This window comes from Theropithecus gelada, chromosome 10, assembly GCF_003255815.1.
Source record: "Theropithecus gelada isolate Dixy chromosome 10, Tgel_1.0, whole genome shotgun sequence".
Classification (NCBI taxonomy): Eukaryota; Metazoa; Chordata; class Mammalia; order Primates; family Cercopithecidae; genus Theropithecus; species Theropithecus gelada.
The window spans coordinates 76,201,566-76,222,245 of record NC_037678.1 but is presented as its reverse complement, the minus strand read 5'-3'; the positions used below and the strand labels follow the sequence as shown (position 1 = coordinate 76,222,245).

The 20,680-nt window shown below is 46.8% G+C and overlaps 1 protein-coding gene across 3 annotated transcripts in view; it reads left to right on the top strand.

The window, feature by feature from the left end:
* Positions 1 to 20,230, top strand: part of SLC23A2 (solute carrier family 23 member 2) — a 152,451-nt gene extending 132,221 nt beyond the window's left edge. For all 3 annotated transcript variants that reach the window (XM_025399481.1, XM_025399479.1, XM_025399480.1), the window contains 6 exons: positions 1,516 to 1,663; positions 4,301 to 4,406; positions 9,167 to 9,296; positions 9,996 to 10,133; positions 13,261 to 13,356; positions 15,426 to 20,230. In XM_025399481.1, coding sequence (XP_025255266.1) covers positions 1,516 to 1,663; positions 4,301 to 4,406; positions 9,167 to 9,296; positions 9,996 to 10,133; positions 13,261 to 13,356; positions 15,426 to 15,658 — 851 coding nt within the window. In that variant the 3' untranslated portion in view covers positions 15,659 to 20,230. The remainder of the gene's footprint in view (positions 1 to 1,515; positions 1,664 to 4,300; positions 4,407 to 9,166; positions 9,297 to 9,995; positions 10,134 to 13,260; positions 13,357 to 15,425) is intronic.
* Positions 20,231 to 20,680: the final 450 nt, after the last annotated feature.

Below are 20,680 nucleotides of genomic sequence, written 5' to 3'. Positions count from 1 at the left end.
ATCTGACTTTGTATCCTTTCTCTTCCCAATCCAGTGGTTGCTCTAGGCTACCTACAACACAGGCCAAACCCCTGAGATGGCTTAGATGGCTTTTGGAACCCTTCCCGAACTTGCCTCCTGTCCCATGCTCTGCATGAGAGCTTTGCATCCACCAGAACACCTTCTTTCAAACCCCACCCCCCAGACCCTCCCCATCCCTGGAGGGGCACCTCCATTCCCACCTCCTCCTCAGATCCTTCCCTGGCCAGGGCCTCACTTTGCCTTTTCCTGACCTCCTCACTGGTGCTCCTTGTGACCCAGCTCAGCTTGCATCCACTTTTGAAGTTGAGCCATGGCCCTCTCCCCAGATCTTTTGGAGTGTCGTGTACCCCCAGCTACATTGTTGGCTCCTGCGTGAGAGACCATGTTTTAGCCATCGTTCTTTTTCCATTGTGCTTTCTCCTCAGTGGGTGTATTATAACTAATGCTTCAAGTAAAGAAGGGCTACTCCTTTATCAAAGGAATCTATTCATTCTCACACTGAAAGAGACCCATGCTGTTTTTATTAAATAAGATCTATGGCTTTCAAGTCCAAATAAATATACTTGTAAAGAAAAACATACCTAATGAGGGATTAAGTAAATGCCTCACTTTGCTTTCTGAAACTATTTAATTTGCCATAATTTGGTTTATGATTTTAAAATAAGGTTCTGGTATTATAGTAGAGAAGGACTATCCATACATTATGGATGTTTTACTGTTGGGATTTAAATTTAGCTGGTGATTTCTCACTGCGTTTTCACTTGATGCTCTCCCCTGGGGAAGGCCACTGCTGCTTTGTACCCTGCTCTGTGCAGCAGGGTTGTAAATCCCTCATGCAAATTTCCCAACACGGCAGGCCACTTTCAGTTGTTATTTAGTAGACGCCGAGTGTGGCTTGGAAGCAGGAAAGAGAAGTTACAGCCTCTTCCAGCCCAGCGTTCTTCCTGTTTTTGTTTTTATTTTTTTTTTTTGAGATGGAGTCTTGCTCTATCACCCAGGCTGGAGTGCAGTGGCGCAGTGTTGGCTCACTGCAACCTCTGCCTCCTGGGTTCAAGTGATTCTCCTGCCTCAGCCTCCCTAATAGTTGGGATTACAGGCACGCGCCACCTCACCTGGCTAATTTTTGTATTTTTAGTAGAGATGGGGTTTCACCATGTTGGCCAGGCTGATCTCGAACTCCTGACCTCATGATCTGCCTGCCTTGGCCTCCCAGAGTGCTGGGATTACAGGCATGAGCCGCCGCGCCCAGTCACGATGTCTTCTTTTAATTAAAGACACAGTGTGGATCAGTCTTCATTATGGCCCTCTTCATCTAACTTAGCAACTGTCCCAGGCCTCTGGTGCTTAAGATTTTAAAATGAACAGTTTCCACCAGCTCGAGAATCTGAGTGAATTTTGTAGAGTCTTGCAGCATTCAGAAGGACTTTGGTTAACTGGTCCTGGTCACTTTGGCCTGCTTCTCTAGGAGCATTCATGGTTGTTTTCCTCCCACAGTTCAGTGGGGACTGCCCACCGTGTCTGCGGCTGGTGTCATCGGCATGCTCAGCGCGGTGGTCGCCAGCATCATCGAGTCTATTGGTGACTACTACGCCTGTGCACGGCTGTCCTGTGCCCCACCACCCCCCATCCACGCAATAAACAGGTATGTTCCTGAGAAGACGAGTTCCTGATTGGTCCCAGCACCTTGTTTCTTTGTTGTTAGGTTCAGATTACCTTGAAGACAAAACCAAGAGTTTCAGCACAGCCCAGCCAAGCAGCAGGACTCTCATGACTGTTTGACACATCATTGCCCTTGTTCACTTTCATCTTCCTCGTCCATGACGTGGAACAGAATTCCTACCCTTCCTTAACTGCAGTGACATCAAATAACACACTCTCTGCGAAACCACTGTAAGCCTTAAATTCAAAAACCACACGCCAAGCACCATACTTGTTCTTTGCTGTGTGTGTGTGTCATTTGGAGAGACAGATAGGTAAAATCAGTGTAGCTCTATGTGTGTGTATATATATATATATGTGTGTGTGTATATATATATATGTATTACATATATACGTGTGTGTATATATATATATATAAAAAACACACACAGAGAGAGAGAGCGAGTGCTACTTTGATTTTCTGTTATCTTGCTTTTCCAACTGTTCTTTTTTTTTTTTTTTTTTTTTTTACACAAACTGAAATTTTTCTTGCGAGCAAAACAAGCTCTTCACTGTTTACAGGTTTTTTTGTTTGTTTGTTTCTTTTTGTTTTTAATTTAAAAAGACCCAGGGTCTCACTCTGTTGCCCAGTCTGCAGTGCAGTGGCTGTTCACAGGCACAGTCATAATGCACCACATGCTCGAACTCCTGGGCTCAAGCAATCCTCCCCCCTCAGCACCCTGAGTAGCTGAGACTGCAGGTGTGCACCACCATACTTGGCTATACAGCGCTATTTCTATGTTGCAAAAATTACCTGTTTTTTTCCCCTGTGTTTCCCCATCCAATCTTGGCTGCCACAATCAGACAGACAGAAAGCAAAAGGATATCATTTTCTCTCCCCTGTAGTGGAAACCTTAGCAGCAGGCAGTAGTAACTGCTCCAAGTCTGTCAATTAGATACATTCCAACTGTCCCCAAGGGTAAGCACTGTGTAATCTATGCTTGGTTACAGTTTATATAAATAGGGACAGAGATAGCAGAAATGAATGAAATCTGGGGGATCTAGGGTTTATGAACTATGGGGTTTANTTTTTTTTTTTACACAAACTGAAATTTTTCTTGCGAGCAAAACAAGCTCTTCACTGTTTACAGGTTTTTTTGTTTGTTTGTTTCTTTTTGTTTTTAATTTAAAAAGACCCAGGGTCTCACTCTGTTGCCCAGTCTGCAGTGCAGTGGCTGTTCACAGGCACAGTCATAATGCACCACATGCTCGAACTCCTGGGCTCAAGCAATCCTCCCCCCTCAGCACCCTGAGTAGCTGAGACTGCAGGTGTGCACCACCATACTTGGCTATACAGCGCTATTTCTATGTTGCAAAAATTACCTGTTTTTTTCCCCTGTGTTTCCCCACCCAATCTTGGCTGCCACAATCAGACAGACAGAAAGCAAAAGGATATCATTTTCTCTCCCCTGTAGTGGAAACCTTAGCAGCAGGCAGTAGTAACTGCTCCAAGTCTGTCAATTAGATACATTCCAACTGTCCCCAAGGGTAAGCACTGTGTAATCTATGCTTGGTTACAGTTTATATAAATAGGGACAGAGATAGCAGAAATGAATGAAATCTGGGGGATCTAGGGTTTATGAACTATGGGGTTTATGATCTCAAAACATTTGGTCTTTAGCTTTTGGGAGTTGTTAGATAATTGCCCCTGAGGAGTCTGCAGAGAAAAGAAAACAGCCCAAATCCTCTTCTGTTCTCCAGCCAGCTCTGCCACCCCAGAAGGGACTGTGTGTGATGAGATCAATGGACTGGGCCTTGGCTCTGTTAGAGGGTTTTCAGTCCTAATGTCCACATCTTTCTCTAGTGGAGCTGCTGCATATGATTAAATACCTGTATATCAATATGTTTAAAAGTGTCAGTACTTGTGAAATTATAAAACATTTCCTTTCTGATGAGACTGGATTTTAACAGTAAAGGATCACATCAATGTTTTATTTCCATAGATGGCCCATGTTTGTCTTGATGGCTTTATTTTCTGGCTAAAATCCTTTGCTTTCATTTGCAGTGATTTTAAAAACACTCGAATCTAACGTGTGATTTAGAGGGATACTTCTCAAAATGGAATGAGCTTTGGGGGTTCTATTAAAATGCAGATTCTGGCCGGGCGCGGTGGCTCACGCCTGTAATCCCAACACTTTGGGAGGCTGAGGCAGGCGGATCACCCTGAGGTCAGGAATTCCAGACCAGCCTGGCCAACATGGTGAAACCCCGTCTCTACTAAAAATACAAAAATTAGCCAGGCGTGGTGGTGCAAACCTGTAATCCCAGCTACTTGGGAGGCAGGAGAATCTCTTGAACCCAGGAGGTGGAGATTGTAGTGAGCCGAGGTTGCGTCACTGCATTCCAGCCTAGGTGACAGAGATACTCTTTGAAAAAAAAAAAAAAAATGGAGATTCTTTTCTGCTTCAGCAGGTCTGGGGTGGTGTCTGAGATTGTATTTTTAATCCCCCTCCCAGGAGATGTGGAAGCTGCAGGCTCTGGACCACATTTTTGGATTGCAGATGTTTAGAGGCTGTTTCAGAATGAATGCATTATCCCATTGAATGAATGTTTTTCTTTCCTCCATTTCTTTACATTTTAGGGGAATTTTCGTGGAAGGCCTCTCCTGTGTTCTTGATGGCATATTTGGTACTGGGAATGGCTCTACTTCATCCAGTCCCAACATTGGAGTTTTGGGAATTACAAAGGTACACAGATTTTTCTAATTAAATGATTGGGCTTCTAAACATTCATCCATTTCATTGATCGGTCTGGCCACTGCAAGTTCCAAATGAGTGGGCCTCTGATTCTAAAAAATTATTTCTCTCCATCTCCTTTTTTTTCTTTAAGTGTTTATAATGCCTGTTTGGAAGTCTCTCCTCTCTTGCTGGTCCAGCTAGGGAGGCGCTCCGTGCTGTCACTCCATCACGCAGTATAGATATTTATAAAGCACCGACTCTGCCAGGCCACTGTTCGAGGCACTTGGGATACATCAGTGAATTAAAAAGTGGAGTTTACATTCTAGCAAGGGAAGACAGACAACCAACAGTCAGCATACTAAGTCCATAAATGATGCAGTATGTCAGCCAGTGACAAGCACCGGGGGAAACATGGGACAGGAAGCTTGGGGAGAGGGGGATTAGGAGTTAAATAGGGTGATCAGGTGACCTTGAACACAGACCTGAAGAGTGGAGGGAGGGAGCCTGCAGATAACCTGGGGAAGAGCCTTCCAGGCCGGGGTGTGGCCAGGGCAGAGCCCTATCCTGGGAGTAGAAGGTCAGCAAGGAGGCCAGTGCGGGTCAGGGAGTCAGAGCAGGTGGGGTCTGCCAGGTAATTGAGGACCAGGTTACACAGGCAGGCAGGTAGGTAGGCAGTCACAGACTGCCTGAGTGGAAGGGGGTGCTGCAGGGAGCAGCTTGGTCTGATTTTTTTTTTTTTTTTTTTAAGGATGGCTTTGACTGCAGTGATGAGAATAGACCATGGGGGGCTGGGCAAAAGGAGAAATGGGATCTCAACTGGGAGGTGTCACTAGTTTTAAATTAAGAGATGACCCACCATTGGCCATTGTACGTTGTGAAACTAAGACCATGAAAATTGGTTCACTGTCCTCGATGGCCTCCGTCTCGCAGGTCTCCCTCACCGAGGACTTGGGGTGAGCCCAGAAACCTTCTAGAACTGGTTGACCTCTGTCAAACTGGGAGGAGGGAGTGGATTTCGAAAGAACTCTCCCTTGCCATGTAAGATTCTATAATCAGATAAAGAGAATCAGATACTAAGTTTGATTAATCTTGATTGCAAATCCAGGTGACAGGGAGCCGCCGGGCATGCACGCACATGCCTGGTTTGTTTGTTGGTTTCCCCAAGTTGGCAGGACCCTGCCAGAGCTCAGCCTCAGGTGTGCCAATGGCCCCATCTGCCTGTTGCTCCTGGTATGGGGGATGCGAGGAAAGGCTGTCTGAGGGGCACTTGCTCCAGCATCGTCCTGGGAGTCCTATTGCTGCCCATGGTGAGACGCCAGTGCTGAGCACGGGGAGATGAGGGAATGATCTCATGAGCACAGAATGGGGCCTAAGCCATGCCAGTCTTTAGCCAGTTTGCTGCCATGAGCTTGCAGGCATATAACTAATCCCAAATAAGATAGCCAACCCTCTGTATCTGTGGGTTCTACCAACTTCAAGTCAAAAATACTGCTTCTGAACTAATATTGTTTGTTTCTGTACTGTTCTGCATGAGCATGTACAGACTTTTTGTTGTCATTATTCTCTGAACAATGCAGTCTGACAACGATTTACAGAACAATTACATTGTATTAAGGATTGTAAGTAATGTCGAGATGATTTAAAGTATATGGGAGGATGTTGGCTGGGTGCAGTGGCTCACACCTGTAATCCCAGCACTTTGGGAGACCAAGGTGGGCAGATCACCTGAGGTCAGGAGTTTGAGACCAGCCTGGCCAACATATAGAACCCCTGTCTCCACTAAAAACACAAAAATTAGCCAGGCATGGTGCCTGGTGCCTGTAAGCCCAGCCACTTGGGAAGCTGAGGCAGGAGAATCACTTGAACCCAGAAGACAGAGGTTGCAGTGAGCCGAGATTGTGCCATTGCGCTCCACCCTGGGTGACAGAGTGAAACTCTGACTCAAAAAAATAAAAAATGAAAAAATAAAATATATGGGAGGATGTATGTAGACTACATGCAAATACTACACCATTTTATATCAGTAGGTATCTGAGGCAGGGAGAGTGGCGGTCCTGGAACTAATTCAAGGATCCCTAGGGACAACTGTGGGAGTAAAATTGTTGTAGATGAAGGCACTCTTAGGGGAAGATGGTTTAACAAGCCTCCTCTTTCTGCACCCCTTTAAAACACATCATCATGTAATGTGACCACCAAAGTAGTTTGGGAAATCATTCTTTTTATTAAAATTTGAAGGGTGCTAGCTTACTCTGACAAGTTACCTTGCCAACACTTTTTAATGAGCTGATGTATCCCAAGTTCCTAGAACAGTAGCCTGGCAGAGTGGGTGCTTCATAAATATCTATATTGCATGAAGGAATGATGGTACCTGAGGGCCTCCCTACCTGGACCAGCAAAGTCCATCATTATCATTAATTTTCATTATCGCTATTTAGCCCTTAGTTTATTTCTAGGAACAGAGCAAGTAGTATCTCGCTGACTGTCATCTCTTTGGTGGTGTCCAGAGGAAGGTCATTTCTCCTTGCTGCATTTTGCACCACCGTTGAAGACCAGAAACCCAGGATCTATTTTTCCAAGGTCCTAGAGGCAGAGCCACAGTTCAGGAGGGAGGTGCCAAGGAGATTCCAGGGAATGGACTCTGTGAGAGGGGACACAAAGGTCCTGGGGAAGTACCAGGAGGGCTGGGATTTTAGAGCTCTATCTCTGGTAGTTAGAATAAAACATAATAGGTACTTGGTCAGTATTCACTAAACAGAAGAATGGCTTAGTTGCTGCATATATTTTTGACAGCGTCAAAGGCAGATCAGTCTTCCAGATGTCACTTTCGTGTCAGATTTAGCTTCAGGTATCCCTGGGGCCAGTTTGGCCCCTCATACCTAACAGGCCTGCCTGGCCCTGCCGGGAGTCTTTGCATAGGCTCTTTCCTCTGCCTGGATGCTCTTCCACTAGCGAACTCTTACTCACCCCTCAGGACCATCTCCAACAACCCTCCCCTACTCTTCAGATGTTCTCTTCCCTGTTGCTGGGCTCCCCCAACAGCAGGAACAGCACAGCAGTGAGATTATTTGATCAAGCTTGTGACTTACTCATCTTTGCATTCACCTGCCCCAGTCTAACAAGTCACAAGCTTGATCAAATAATTACATAGTTCCTCAAAAATGTTAGCTGAAGTTGGGGCCGTTAGTAAATGAAAGCCTTCCTTATTACATAGTAACAGGCAAGCACAAGTCACTTTTGCTTGATTTGTCAGTTTGAGTGATCTTTTCCATTGCTTCCCTGCCTTCCGTGGTGTGGGGAGTCTCACGTTGGGATAATGGGACAGTGACTGAGTCCAGCTGGGCGGCTGTCTCTCATGTGCACAGCCTCAGATCAGGCTCTGATCAGGCTTAACCGGCTGACCCTGGTCCTTTGAGAGTTCTGTGCAGTGGTCACCATGTCACACACAGCTGCACCAGCCACGTGTGCCTGGTGGGCACTTTAGATGTGGCCAGTGTGCGTGAGGAATTGCATTTAAAATTTCGTCTTATTTTATTTAATTAAAATGTAAGCAACCCCCTTCTCCTCACTGGGGTCATACATAAATCCTGTGGACACTCCCCCAAACACTCTAGAACCTGTTTTACCCAGTTTTACATTCTTAGGGTGTTTTCCTGGAAGAGGCAGCACAGAATAGGGGCCCACAGTGCAGGATTCTTGAGCCCGATGCCAGCGCCACCTCCCACTGTCCGGGTGACAGCAGGCTAGACAGAAGCTGCTGGGAGGCAGAGATCAGGAGTAGCAGATACACCCTACGTGGTGCTGTGGGAGCCTGTAATGGGGGAATAGTCCTGGAGTCAGGATGCTTTTCAGAGGAGCATTTGGGTGATGTTTAAAACGATGCGTCTGGGATCTGGCTAGGAGGGGGCCACAGGGAAGGGTGTCCAGGTAGACAGGCCAAGGCCTGCCTGGCTTGCTTGGAAAGAGCCTCAGAAGTGGACTTTATTTCGTGAGTACCAGAGGATGCAAGCAGGGGACCAACCTCCCCAATTCCATGTGTTAGAAAGATCACCCTGTGGCAGCATGGAGTGGGTGCAGGAAAGGCCAGAGGCAGCAGGCCCATGTGGGCGGCTCTCAGGTGGCTCATTGCGTGCCAGCTACCATTCAGGCAGTTTTATGAAGGTCCTGTTTAATCCTCAAAACAAAACCACGAGGCTTGTGCATGACTGAGATGAAGATCCTGAGACTCTAGAGGATATGGGTCTGCCCGACCATACAGTTAAACGCGGGCTGGGAGAAGAGCCCGCAGTCAGGCTCCAGATGTCCTCACCTGTAGCCCCTTCTCTTTTCCACCTCTCACAGGAAGGGCGCCATGAGGAGAGGAGGTTCCAGACATGTCTGGGGGTTTGGTCTGATTTCCGGTGTGGGGAAGTTGGCATTGAGGCTGAAGCGCTTCAGGGAAAATCGCCTTGGTGACGTATGGTGCCGGCAACCCAGGGGATAGGCAGGGAAAACTGTGGCCTTTGCATTTGAGACACAGAGGGCCATCCCAACCCATGACTGTGCCAGGGCGGTAGAGCCCGGGGGCTTGAGTGCAGGGAGTGTCACCAAGGCGTGGAGATGCAGAGGGCGACCCTCAGGGTCCCCATAGTGGAGGTGAGAAGAGTGGGCTGAGGAGGAGGGGAAGGTAGCGAGCCAGGCCATGGGTATCTCCGGTCTGTGTTCTCTAGTAACTCCTGGTGATTTTGCATGGAGATCAGTCCCTGTTTCCTGGTCTCCCGTGTGTCCTGCAGGTCGGCAGCCGCCGCGTGATACAGTGTGGAGCAGCCCTCATGCTTGCCCTGGGCATGATCGGGAAGTTCAGTGCCCTCTTTGCGTCCCTTCCAGATCCTGTGCTGGGAGCCCTGTTCTGCACGCTCTTTGGTAAGACTCCCCTCTCTGGCTTTTTGCTTTACTTTTCCAAATTTTTAATAGGGATCATGGTGTTTTTGCTGACTCCCTTCAGTAAGAAGGTAATGATAAATTTCTGTTTTAAAATACAAAGGATATGCCTTCAAAAAATGAAAAATTTTATCACTCTCTGAGTTGAAGTTATATTAAAGATGGAACCAACAGTAAGATGTAATTGTGCTGTGAACATTTAGATTAAATTTAATCTCTTTAGTATTTCTGGCCAGTTTAACTCAAATACCGTCCCTCTGAATGGGCCACTTAAAACTGACCATTTTTACAGTGGGACTCTGGATTTGATCTCTGCACCATTTCGCTGTAATAACCAGAGACATGCACCAGATATCTGGGTAGGTCTCCTTGTTTAATCATAATGTGTGTGTAGAGAGGGAACCAATGTCCTTAGTTTTCTATTTGACAAACAAAATGCCATGTGGTGTTTATGCTCCTCTATAAGCCTAAATAGTGCTTAGGCTGAGGGTCATTTTGCTCAGAGCCTGGGGTGGCCACAGTCTGACCCCACACATCCCCCTTGCTGTCCCTGCACTGGTCTCATTGGTTTTTGCTGGACAGAGAAGGGGTGCCAGGGAGCCTGCCCTCACCTGCCCTGAGCAGTGGGCTATCTGCGCTGCAGTGGTGCTAGAGCTTGTGGTCTGGTTTGTTTTTCTCCAGGAATGATCACAGCTGTTGGCCTCTCTAACCTGCAGTTCATTGATTTAAATTCTTCCCGGAACCTCTTTGTGCTTGGATTTTCGATCTTCTTTGGGCTCGTCCTTCCAAGTTACCTAAGACAGAACCCTCTGGTCACAGGTAAGGAAATGGGCTTTACATCTTGGAGTGGGAGCTGGAACCACAGCCACCAGTCCACACGCAGCTCTTTGCCCATTGGAGAGGGCTTTGGGCCTCCAGGAACTGTGGTGCAGATGCGTCTGTGGATCTCTCTTGAATCTCACTTTTCGGCAGTTACCTGGAAGCCCTATGGGCTTCCCACTGGCGTGTACACGTGACAGTCATGGATTCTGAGGTCTCTTTTTCACTGGAACCCTCTCCTTTGAGACAACACCTCTCTCTAAATCCTTTTGATTTCATTAGTCTATCTTAATAGACTAATGCTCCATTAAGATACTTTTTTTGAAACTCAACTTCATAGACTTTGAACACGTTATTCTACAATTTTATATCCATCCTATTAAATCCTCAGAGCAAAATCACGTGGCTTGTGCATTCAAGATTAACCTTTTTAACTCCTCCTTTTGTTTTAATACTGAAATGTCATGAAGAATGTAGAAAGGAGGAACCATCTCAAGACACAGCCATTGCTACTGGTAATATCTTAGCCAGTGCAGAATTGAGGAGCGTTTGTTTATACAGATATTTTTTGTGGGTGAAATTCACATAACAAAATTAACCACTTCAAGCAGTACAGTGGCATCTAGTACAGTGTTGTATAGCCATCACCTCTGTCCAGTTTCCAAAACACTTCATCACCCCAAAATAAAACCTCAAGCTCATTAAGCAGTAAATCCCCATCACCCCCTGCTCCCATCCCCCGGCAGCCACCAGTATGCTTTCTCTTTCTATGGATTCACAGTCTATTCTAGGTATAGTCATAATATGTGGCTTTTTATGTCTGGCATGTTTTCAAGATTCATCCATGTAGCATGTAGCAGTACTTCATTCCTTTTTTTGAGATGGAGTCTCACTTTGTTGCTCAGGCTGGAGTGCAGGCCTGGGCGTGATCTCAGCTCACTGCAACCTCCACCTCCTGGGTTCAAGCGATTCTCATGCCTCAGCCTCCCAAGCAGCTGGGATAATAGGCACCCACCACCACACCCAGCCAATTTTTGTATTTTTAGTAGAGATGGGGTTTTACCATGTTGGCCAGGCTAGTCTCGAGCTCCTGACCTCAAGTGATCCACCTGCCTCGGCCTCCCAAAGTGTTGGGATTACAGGCGTGAGCCACTGTGCATGGCCTCATTCCTTTTTTATGACTAGATAATATTCTACCGTGTGTATATACCATAATTTGTTATCCATTCACCCACTGATGGACATTTGGGTTGTCTCTGGCCTTTGGCTATTGTGAATATTGATGTGCAAGTACAGTCAGTTATCATTATTCATGAAGTTACGTTCCGTAGAGTTGCCACAGGCAGTATTAGCAAATGTTGAACCATTGCTGGGGAAACATAGCCAGCAATGCCACAGCTCCTGTCTGGATGGATCTTCTGTAACATACACCACAGCCACCTAATGTGTAGGAACATCAGGGAGCACTTCACACCACTTGGTGGACATTTTAAACAGTGAGATCACCAACGGAAAGCACACGGTATGACAGACATGGCACTACATAGTCCGCAAAAAGGACTCTTGTTTACGGGATGAGACCAGAACAAGGCAGAGCGTCACCTTGTTTGACATCAGCCAGGAATGTGTGTGGCGTGGCTCAGATTTTTCACGGCTCTGTATACCCATGAAGGCACCAAGGGTATTCATTTTGGGTTTACAAATAAATTTTAGTGTATAGGCAATTTCACAAACACGTAATTCACAAATAATCAATGTGGGCCATATTTGAGTATTTGTTTTCATTTTTCCTGGGTATATACCTAAGAGTGGAATAATTGTTGGGTCATGTGGTAATTCTATTTTTAACCTTTTGAGGAACCACCAAACATTTTCATGGCGGCTGCACCATTTTACTCTCCTATTAGCCATGTAGGAGGGTTCCTGTTTCTCCACATCCTCACCAGTGCCTATGATTTTCTGTTGAGGATCATTCTGTCTTCAATGTGGAAACTGTGTGGATAAATGAGATTCTTGCTGCTTTTTACATTTAATATGTCATACTCGGGGCCAGGCACGGTGGCTCACGCCTGTAATCCCAGCACTTTGGGAGGCCGAGGCGGGCAGATCACGAGGTCAGGAGATCGAGACCATCGTGGCTAACATGGTGAAACCCTGTCTCTACTAAAAATAAAAAAAAAATTAGCCAGGCACAGTGGTGCGCACCTGTAGTCCCAGCTACTGGGGAGGCTGAGGCAGGAGAATGGCGTGAACCCGGGAGGTGGAGCTTGCAGTGAGCCGAGACGGCGCCACTGCACTCTGGCCTGGGCGACAGAGCGAGACTCCATCTCAAAAAAAAAAAAAGGAAAAAAAAATCATATTCATGGGAGGACATCTTTTTTTTTTTATCGCCCAGGCTGGAGTGCAGTGGCTGGATCTCAGCTCACTGCAAGCTCCGCCTCCCGGGTTCACGCCATTCTCCTGCCTCAGCCTCCTGAGTAGCTGGGACTACAGGCGCCCGCCACCTCGCCCGGCTAGTTTTTTTTTTTTTTGGCCGGGCGCGGTGGCTCAAGCCTGTAATCCCAGCACTTTGGGAGGCCGAGACGGGCGGATCACGAGGTCAGGAGATCAAGATCATCCTGGCTAAAACGGGGAGCACATCTTTATAAATCCAGTTGCTCCTGATTAAAAGCAACTGAGCACTAACTGGTAACCCAGGATACTGAAAAGTCTTGTATGACTGTACGTACCAGAAATATTTTTGTCATCTTATTATTCACTTTGTAATTTTTTTCTCAGCCTTATGACTACCATTTTCTTTTTATTTTGAATTTTTTTAATCCACCGACTACACCCCTGTGGCTTCACAGTTCGTTGTAGGGTGAACGCCACTCTTAGATTCACCTTCTATGCACCACTGTTGGGAATTCTTCTTATGAAGATACCTTTGGATTGTTGTTGAAAGTGTTCATCGTAGTTTAAAACATTACCAGCAAAAATTCATCTACACGTGCACAACTAAGAAATTTACACTTTCCTTTACTGCTTTGATTGGCGGAGTTCTTCCCACATCATTGCCCCTTCCCAAGTCAAGGGCAGGCTCACCGCTGCCATGGCACTGACCTCTATGGCTGTGTTCTCTTTCTAGGGATAACAGGAATCGATCAAGTCTTGAACGTCCTTCTCACAACTGCTATGTTTGTAGGGGGCTGTGTGGCTTTTATCCTGGATAACACCATCCCAGGTATGTGGTATATATCAAACACACTTTTTTTTTTTAAAAAAACATATATGTTACTTTTTTGCCAAATAGAAATGGAAAACGGGAAGAGTCAGTGAGTTCAAAGCCATCACTAATTATAACTGTTTTCTAAAACAGTTGCGATGGCACTCCCAGCCTCTGTGTATGGATCAGTTTTTTGCTAAATAAACTGATTAATTTTGTTTCTCCTGAAGGACTTTTGGGAGACATCAGGTGAGTTTGCTGCGTGTGGTGAGATGGCAGTAGGATGGGTACAGGCCAGGTTCCTGCCCCCCTGCACAGCCTGTGCCAGAGGCCCTGCAGTGTGGCTTTCGTCTGATCTGAGAGAGGTGGGCACAGCCTGCAGCACTTCTACCTGGGGAGACTGTCCTTTAAATGAGTTGTTACTAAGGTGGGCTTCCAACCAACTAAGACCAAAAGGCAGTAGAAGACCAGGGGCAAAGGCTGAGATCAGGGGTCTAAGATCATTGACAAGAGATGCCTGGAAGCAGCTGCCTCTCCAGTACCCATGATCCCTGTTTATGGATACATCTGTGCTGAGCTTGGGGTGACAGACGAGGATGTTATGTGGGTCCTGCCTTGGAGGTGGCTGCTGTGGACCACTGTAAAGTGCTGCCATGGACATACTGGCAGATTTCCTTGCCTTCAAGGAAGGGTGATACTTATTCTTAGGCTTGAAGGTTTTGTTGACATTTTCCCCTTGAAACAACAAATAAAAATAAAAATCTCCAAAAAATAACCTCAATCAAGAGATTGCTGGGGAAACCAAGGCAGAAGGAATCACACACATGAATAGATGGAAGGCACTGGATTTAAGAGAGTCCATAACAACTACCCTCTTTCTCTCCTAAGCCAGAGGGAATTGAGAGAGGGGTGCAATAGTCAGGCTGACAGAAATTAAAGTCAGCTTTATTTCTGAAATACTAATGAGAGAGCAGAGCTCAGATATTAAAAAAAATCATGAGCTTCCTTGCTGAGCCCTGTGTGCTCAGAGCTTTCTCCCTGACCCATCTGTCAGGGTGCAGAGTGGCCAGGAGTGTCCAACTGGTGGATATTCATCCCCACGGAAGCACGACAGATACATGACCTGTGTGTCCCCCACAGCACCAGACACACTAAAATGGAGCAAAGCAGCATGAAGTGTGGGTCTGTCTGGATGGGGGGTGAGTGTGCAGTGACTGGTTGATGAAGGCATTGTGTGATACAATAAAGACTTAGCCCTGTTTTGCAAACTCAGATTTGCATTTTAAAGAGGGTTTTTTTTTTTTTTACTCAGATTTACATTTTAGAGAGTTTTTTTGTGTGTTTTGTTGTTGTTATTTGTTTTGTTTTGTTTTTAAGACAGAGTCTTGCTCTGTTGTCCAGGCTAGAGTGCAATGGCATGATCTCAGCTCACTGCATCTCTGCCTCTCAGGTTCAAGCGATTCTCCTGTCTCAGCCTCCTGAGTAGTTAAGACTACAGGCGTGCACCACCACGCCTAGCTAATTTTTGTATTTTGAGTAGGGACGGGGTTTCACCATGTTGGCTAGGCTGGTCCAAACTCCTGGCCTCATGTGATCCTCTCACCTCAGCCTCCCAAAGTGCTTGGATTACAGGTGTGAGCCACCACACCTGGCCTAGAGAGGTAGTTTTTGAACAGACTTAGGGCAGGAGGTGCTGAGCCGGAAGACTAGGTAACCAGTTGGGAGACCAATAGAATGAACCAGGAAAGCAATAACATGGCCTGGGCTGGACCCTAACAGTGATAATTGAGAATATGGGTCACACAGAAGAACAGGGAGGTCGGAAGACCATTAGGTGATTGCTTGAATGAGGGACATGGAGGGGTTAGTGCTTCTTAGACTTCTGATTTGGGCACTGGATAGCTGAGCACCTTGAACTCCGCAGGTGTTCTTTGCTGTCACCTGGGCAGGTTTGATCTGTAGGACCGTGTGTGTGTGTGTGTGTGTGTGTGTGTGTGTGTGTGTGTGTGTGTGTAACGACAGTTTCATTCTCAGTAGAGCTGCTAAACGAAGCATTCCTTTGTTTTCTCTTCTGATGTGTGTGACAGGTACTCCAGAGGAAAGAGGAATCCGGAAATGGAAGAAGGGCGTGGGCAAAGGGAACAAATCACTGGACGGCATGGAGTCGTACAATTTGCCATTTGGCATGAACATTATAAAAAAATACAGATGCTTCAGCTACTTACCCATCAGTCCAACCTTCGTGGGCTACACGTGGAAAGGCCTCAGGAAGAGCGACAACAGCCGGAGTTCAGACGAAGACTCCCAGGCCACGGGATAGCCTTTGCTGTGCCCTGTGGCCCGGCCGCAGTGAGGCATGTATCTGTAGTTCCTTGCTGGGTAACAAGAAGTAAAATACATGTTTGTATATCTACATTTACATTCTGCGCCCCAGAGCTAAGACAGACTGCGAATCACTTTTCTTCTGCGGGGGTGATAGTGCCTGATACGGTGTCTCACCTATCTCCTTATTTAAGCCCTTGACCCCTTGCCCTTTGAGTGTCCATTGCTGGCCGTGGTCACTAAGTTTGAAGTTCCAGTCCTCCCTTGGGAGTGGGCATTTAAAATCTGCAGCAATTCCTTGCTTCAGTTCCCTTCCACTGCCCGGGGCTGGCTTTCCTGTAAGCCACCTCCAGGGTCCAGTCCAAGGGCTTTCTCTCTCTCTCTCCGAAGCCCCTGGACCTGCTTCCTTGTCATTTGACCCTCGTCTGTGCCCACAGAGACCTCCTCTGACCAAGGGGCACCAGTATCCTCGCACTGTCACGACTGACTGGCCCAGCATGATTCTGTTGTCGCTGATCTCCTGGAGGAGGAGGCTGCTGACCTGAAAACAGTGGCGTGGCTGCCCTGTGCCCAGGTCAGGCCATGGGTAAGCCCTGTACAGATGTTGAATGAACATCTGTTTGGGGCATTGGAGGGAAAAGGAAAGGACCCTGAAGCCAATATCTGATTCTCAGCTGCGCCTTCTCTTGGCCACCCTGGCCCTGACCAGGCCAGCATGTGCACACTGGCCTCTTTTCACTTCACCAGTGGCCGAGACACCCTCTCTGGCATTTATCACTATTGGCCGGTGTGATGAGTGTAGAGTGCCACCCAAGGCACCAGTCACACAAGCTGATGGGCGTCTTGGCTCTGCCGTCATGTGGATGTTATTGTCGCGCGCGTCTATAATTACAAGGTTTTATTCCTATTTAATGTTATTGACTATAGCAGATTTTGGAAATCAGTGTTTTCCATGTGACCCTTTTTCCTTGCATCTCTATTCCTTGTCCCCCACCCCACTCTTCCCTCCATCAAGAAAAGAACCAGCATTTGTAAAGCTGTGGATGCCATCAGGGAAGCTTGTTGTAACGGCTTTTGAAGGCCAGTAACCATTGTTGTGGTTGTGTTTTGTATTGCTTGATACCATGAAAGTGTAAATACTGTAATGCCTAATCTATTTATCAAAACTGACTACTGGACCAGAGCCCAGAAACCATGGGTCAAGTTACACGTGAATTTGTTTTGTGAAGAAGGGAAGCTGGGGCAGGTAACATGCAGAGCCGCCACGTGGAACGGTCTGTCGGCCAGCTGGTCCCACTTTCCAGGGCTTCTGTTGAAAGTCGCTTTTGGCAATCGTGGCTTAAGGAGACTTCCTGTGGGTTGCCATGTTGTACGTCCATTAGATCTTGATTTTACAGGTGAGGGTCGTGGCCAAAGGTGATGATAAAAGCAGCCAACAGGCTCCATCTCACTTAAGAGAGTTCTAATTAATAACACTAAATCTTTCCTGAGAAATGACTCCTGTTGGTTTGGTTTGAAGTTTTTCAGAGAAGGAAAAAGCCTGAGATACGAAGCAGTGCCCCCGCTTCATGAGGTGGCCGCATCTTCAGTGGCCGTTGGCCTGGTCGAGCTTTGGTCAGCTGTGTGGGTGCCTGTCTCCTGTCACCAGTGGCAGAGCATGGTTCTTGGCAGCCTGGTGTCCACACGGTGCATTCCTGTCCCCCTCGGCCGCAGGCTGGCTCAGCTCTCCAGTGCGGCGGCGCTGTCTTCGCGGCATTGCCATGTCACTGTAGCCCCCTTCACTCCTGGAAGTTTGGGGCTTCAAGGTTTATTCTGGCAAGAACACCTTGGAGCCACTGCATTATTTTGCCAAAACCTTGCTGCAGATTAAGTAAAGAACTTAGATGCTAAATTACATCTAATTTTGTATGTTTTTTTAAATGTGTCTTTGATGCATACATTAGAAGCACACTGGCTCATGGTTTCCATCCCTCTTGCCTTGGGACGTCCTTGAGGCTGGCAGCCCTCCTGCACTGAGTTGCTCTCAGTTCCTTCTCTTTGGATTTTGCTCAACATCTCCAGTTTCTCTGCTCTGAAAAATGGGGTAAACTGCTAAACATCCCAGAGATTTGCAATCTTCTAGCTCTCCAGGTGAGCAGAAAGACCAAATATCCAAATAAAAGCCTGAAAGCCATTGGTGATCCAGGGGCACCTTCTCTTCGGCTTGACTGGGCGTCTTCCACTGTATAACACTCAAGGTGTGTGCTCTAGCCATCCAGAAACCCACTCCCTTCTGAAGCTCCTCCTTGGGCCGGGTTTTATCAGGAGGCTTCAACTCCGCTAATGTGTGGGGTGCCCTCTGTGGGCCTTCACACGGGGAAGGAAGCCCTACACTTTCAACTCCTGTTGGAATGAGAGTTTCCTGTTCTTCTTATTCCACTGGGGCCAACCCGATATTCTGTCCGAGGAGGGTTAAGGGGATAGGAGGTAGGGAGCAAAGAGGGCAGCCTGACTGGATACTCCTGCTGAATCTGGTACTTTGTGCACAGCCTTGAGTGATTGGAGTCCCCTAATGACTAATAAACTCGAACATGTAACACACACACACACACACACACACACCATTTTAGGAAGTGGTTCTCCTGCTGGAAAATATGCTACAGAATGAAAGTTTGTAATTGAAAGAAAAAGAACGTATTCATCTGCTTCTTGGGTTTAAGCACACACCTGAAGGGGAGATATCGGGGGACATGGTGGCCATCCGCAGTCTGCGTCATGACACTTCCCATTCACATCATCGGCCTGCATTGCTGGGGCTTTGAGCTACCACCCCATACTTTGTTTTGCCTGTAGAGTGTTCTAAAATATTTTGGACGTGAATGTTCTTGCAGGCCAGTTAGTCTCCAGTTTCCACAGAGACCACCTCCTCACCACCTTCCCAGGTCACCTGCCTGGTCCCTAAAAGAAAGCATTTGTGTGGGTGATCCCAACATGAAACGTAGATAGTGTGAATACGGACAGGAGGTGATGCCATATTCACAGTGGGGGATGGGGAACCCCCACCCCTGCTTCACAGAATAATGGGAAGTGACTCTAGTCTTTGTGAGCAATTTTCATTCTCATTAGGGAGTTAAATGTAGATTCACTGATACATTTACTTTCAGAATCTGTAAGAGGATTTCAAATGCTAACTTTTAGTTTCTTGGGATTGATCAAGGCAAGCCAGAATGAAGCATCATAGGTCCTGATGGTTTCCCGTTTTCATGGTAACAAATTCACACACAGGTTTTGCTTTATACTGTAGAATACTGACTTTCATGATGACAACTTGGTTTATGCATGAATATTGCAGTATTTCCATATAGCAAAATGACATTTCTACCCAGGATAATAGTCACAGTTTTCCAGGGAGGGAATGATATAATTTTCATGACAATGTCATGTGATGATAGAATTTCTCCATTGATGAATCTCTAGTATGTGTGTATACTTTATTTCCCATACGTATATTTTATGACCATGAGCTAAGTTGTTATTTCTTTCATTCATGTCCCTGCTGAAATACTGGTACTAGCAACTTAAAGTTGGCAAGTCTCATCTTCAGTAATACGGATGCCATGGGAGCGGCCAGGCCAGATTGAAGGTGAATATGGAGCGACAGCAGAAGCCTCATTCCAGAACCCATCTGGCCAGAGAAGAAGTAGCATCCTGGGGGTGGCCATGCATGGGGTGTACACTCGCTACAGGCACAGGCCTGGCATGGCTGTCGCTGGACGCCAGCTGTGCACGCCCAGCCACACCTGCTGCACGCCGCGTTCGTGTGCGGCTCCGGGCCTGAGCATTCACAAAGCTCGCTTCTCCAGGGAGCCTCCCCTTGGCTTTAGAAAAGAGCCCAGGGACTTACGTGCTGCCTGTTGTACTCTGTCCCCTCATTACTTTTTTAGACACAGGGACTAGGACATCGACCACCCTCTGCCCCTCCTGCAGTCAGAACCTGAGTAGTGCAAGAAGGGCCACCTGATTTTGCCAGCGTTGGGGGTGTCTTTTCAGCAGTCTCACAGACATTCCCATCCTTTCTGGTTGGTGTTGACTGTGTTTCAGCGTCACTCTACCCTCCCACGTCCTTAGCATTGCTGTGCGTGTTTCCAGGCAGTTAGGACACCCTTCCCCATGTTGCCATCTTACTGACAGTTCAAATGACTCTCCTTTTCTCTTCGTTAGTAACAGTCTTCATTTGACACCTTAATACATTTCTGACTGTTCTTAAAACAGTGGGGATGCCTATATTTTCCTTGAGTTTTTGTGACTGACTTTGGCTATGTATACCTTTCTGGGGTTTTGTTTTTTTTATTTTTATTTTGCATATCGAGGGTATTTGGGGTGGGGTTGTTTTTTGAGATGTGTAATTCTTTTATGGAGTTTTTAAAAAGAATTTTCATATTGTTTTTCTAACATGGCTTCATTAAACGTTTAAGTATTTTAAAAATATGTAATATTTGGACCAGATGTTGTGAATAATAGTAGAGATAAAGCTATTTTATTCTGTATTTTTAAAACTGTTCCGTACAAATAAAAGCTCTCCTGGACACAGTTTTGCTCTCCACGTGCCTCCTTCTTGGGCTACTCAAGAAAAGAGTCGTCCCTCAGAATCTATAGGGGATTGGTTCTGGGCCTTCCTCAGATACCAAAATCCGAGGCTACTCAAATCCCTGATATAAAATGGCATAGTAAGTCAGGCACGGCGGCTCACCCCTGTAATCTCAGCACTTTGAAAGGCCAAGGCAGAGGCCGGGTGCGATGGCTCAAGCCTGTAATCCCAGCACTTTGGGAGGCCGAGACGGGCGGATCACGAGGTCAGGAGATCGAGACCATCCTGGCTAACCCGGTGAAACCCGGTCTCTACTAAAAAATACAAAAAACTCGGGAGGCTGAGGCAGGAGAATGGCGGGAACCCGGGAGGCGGAGCTTGCAGTGAGCTGAGACCCGGCCACAGCACTCCAGCCTGGGTGACAGAGCAAGACTCCGTCTCAAAAAAAAAAAA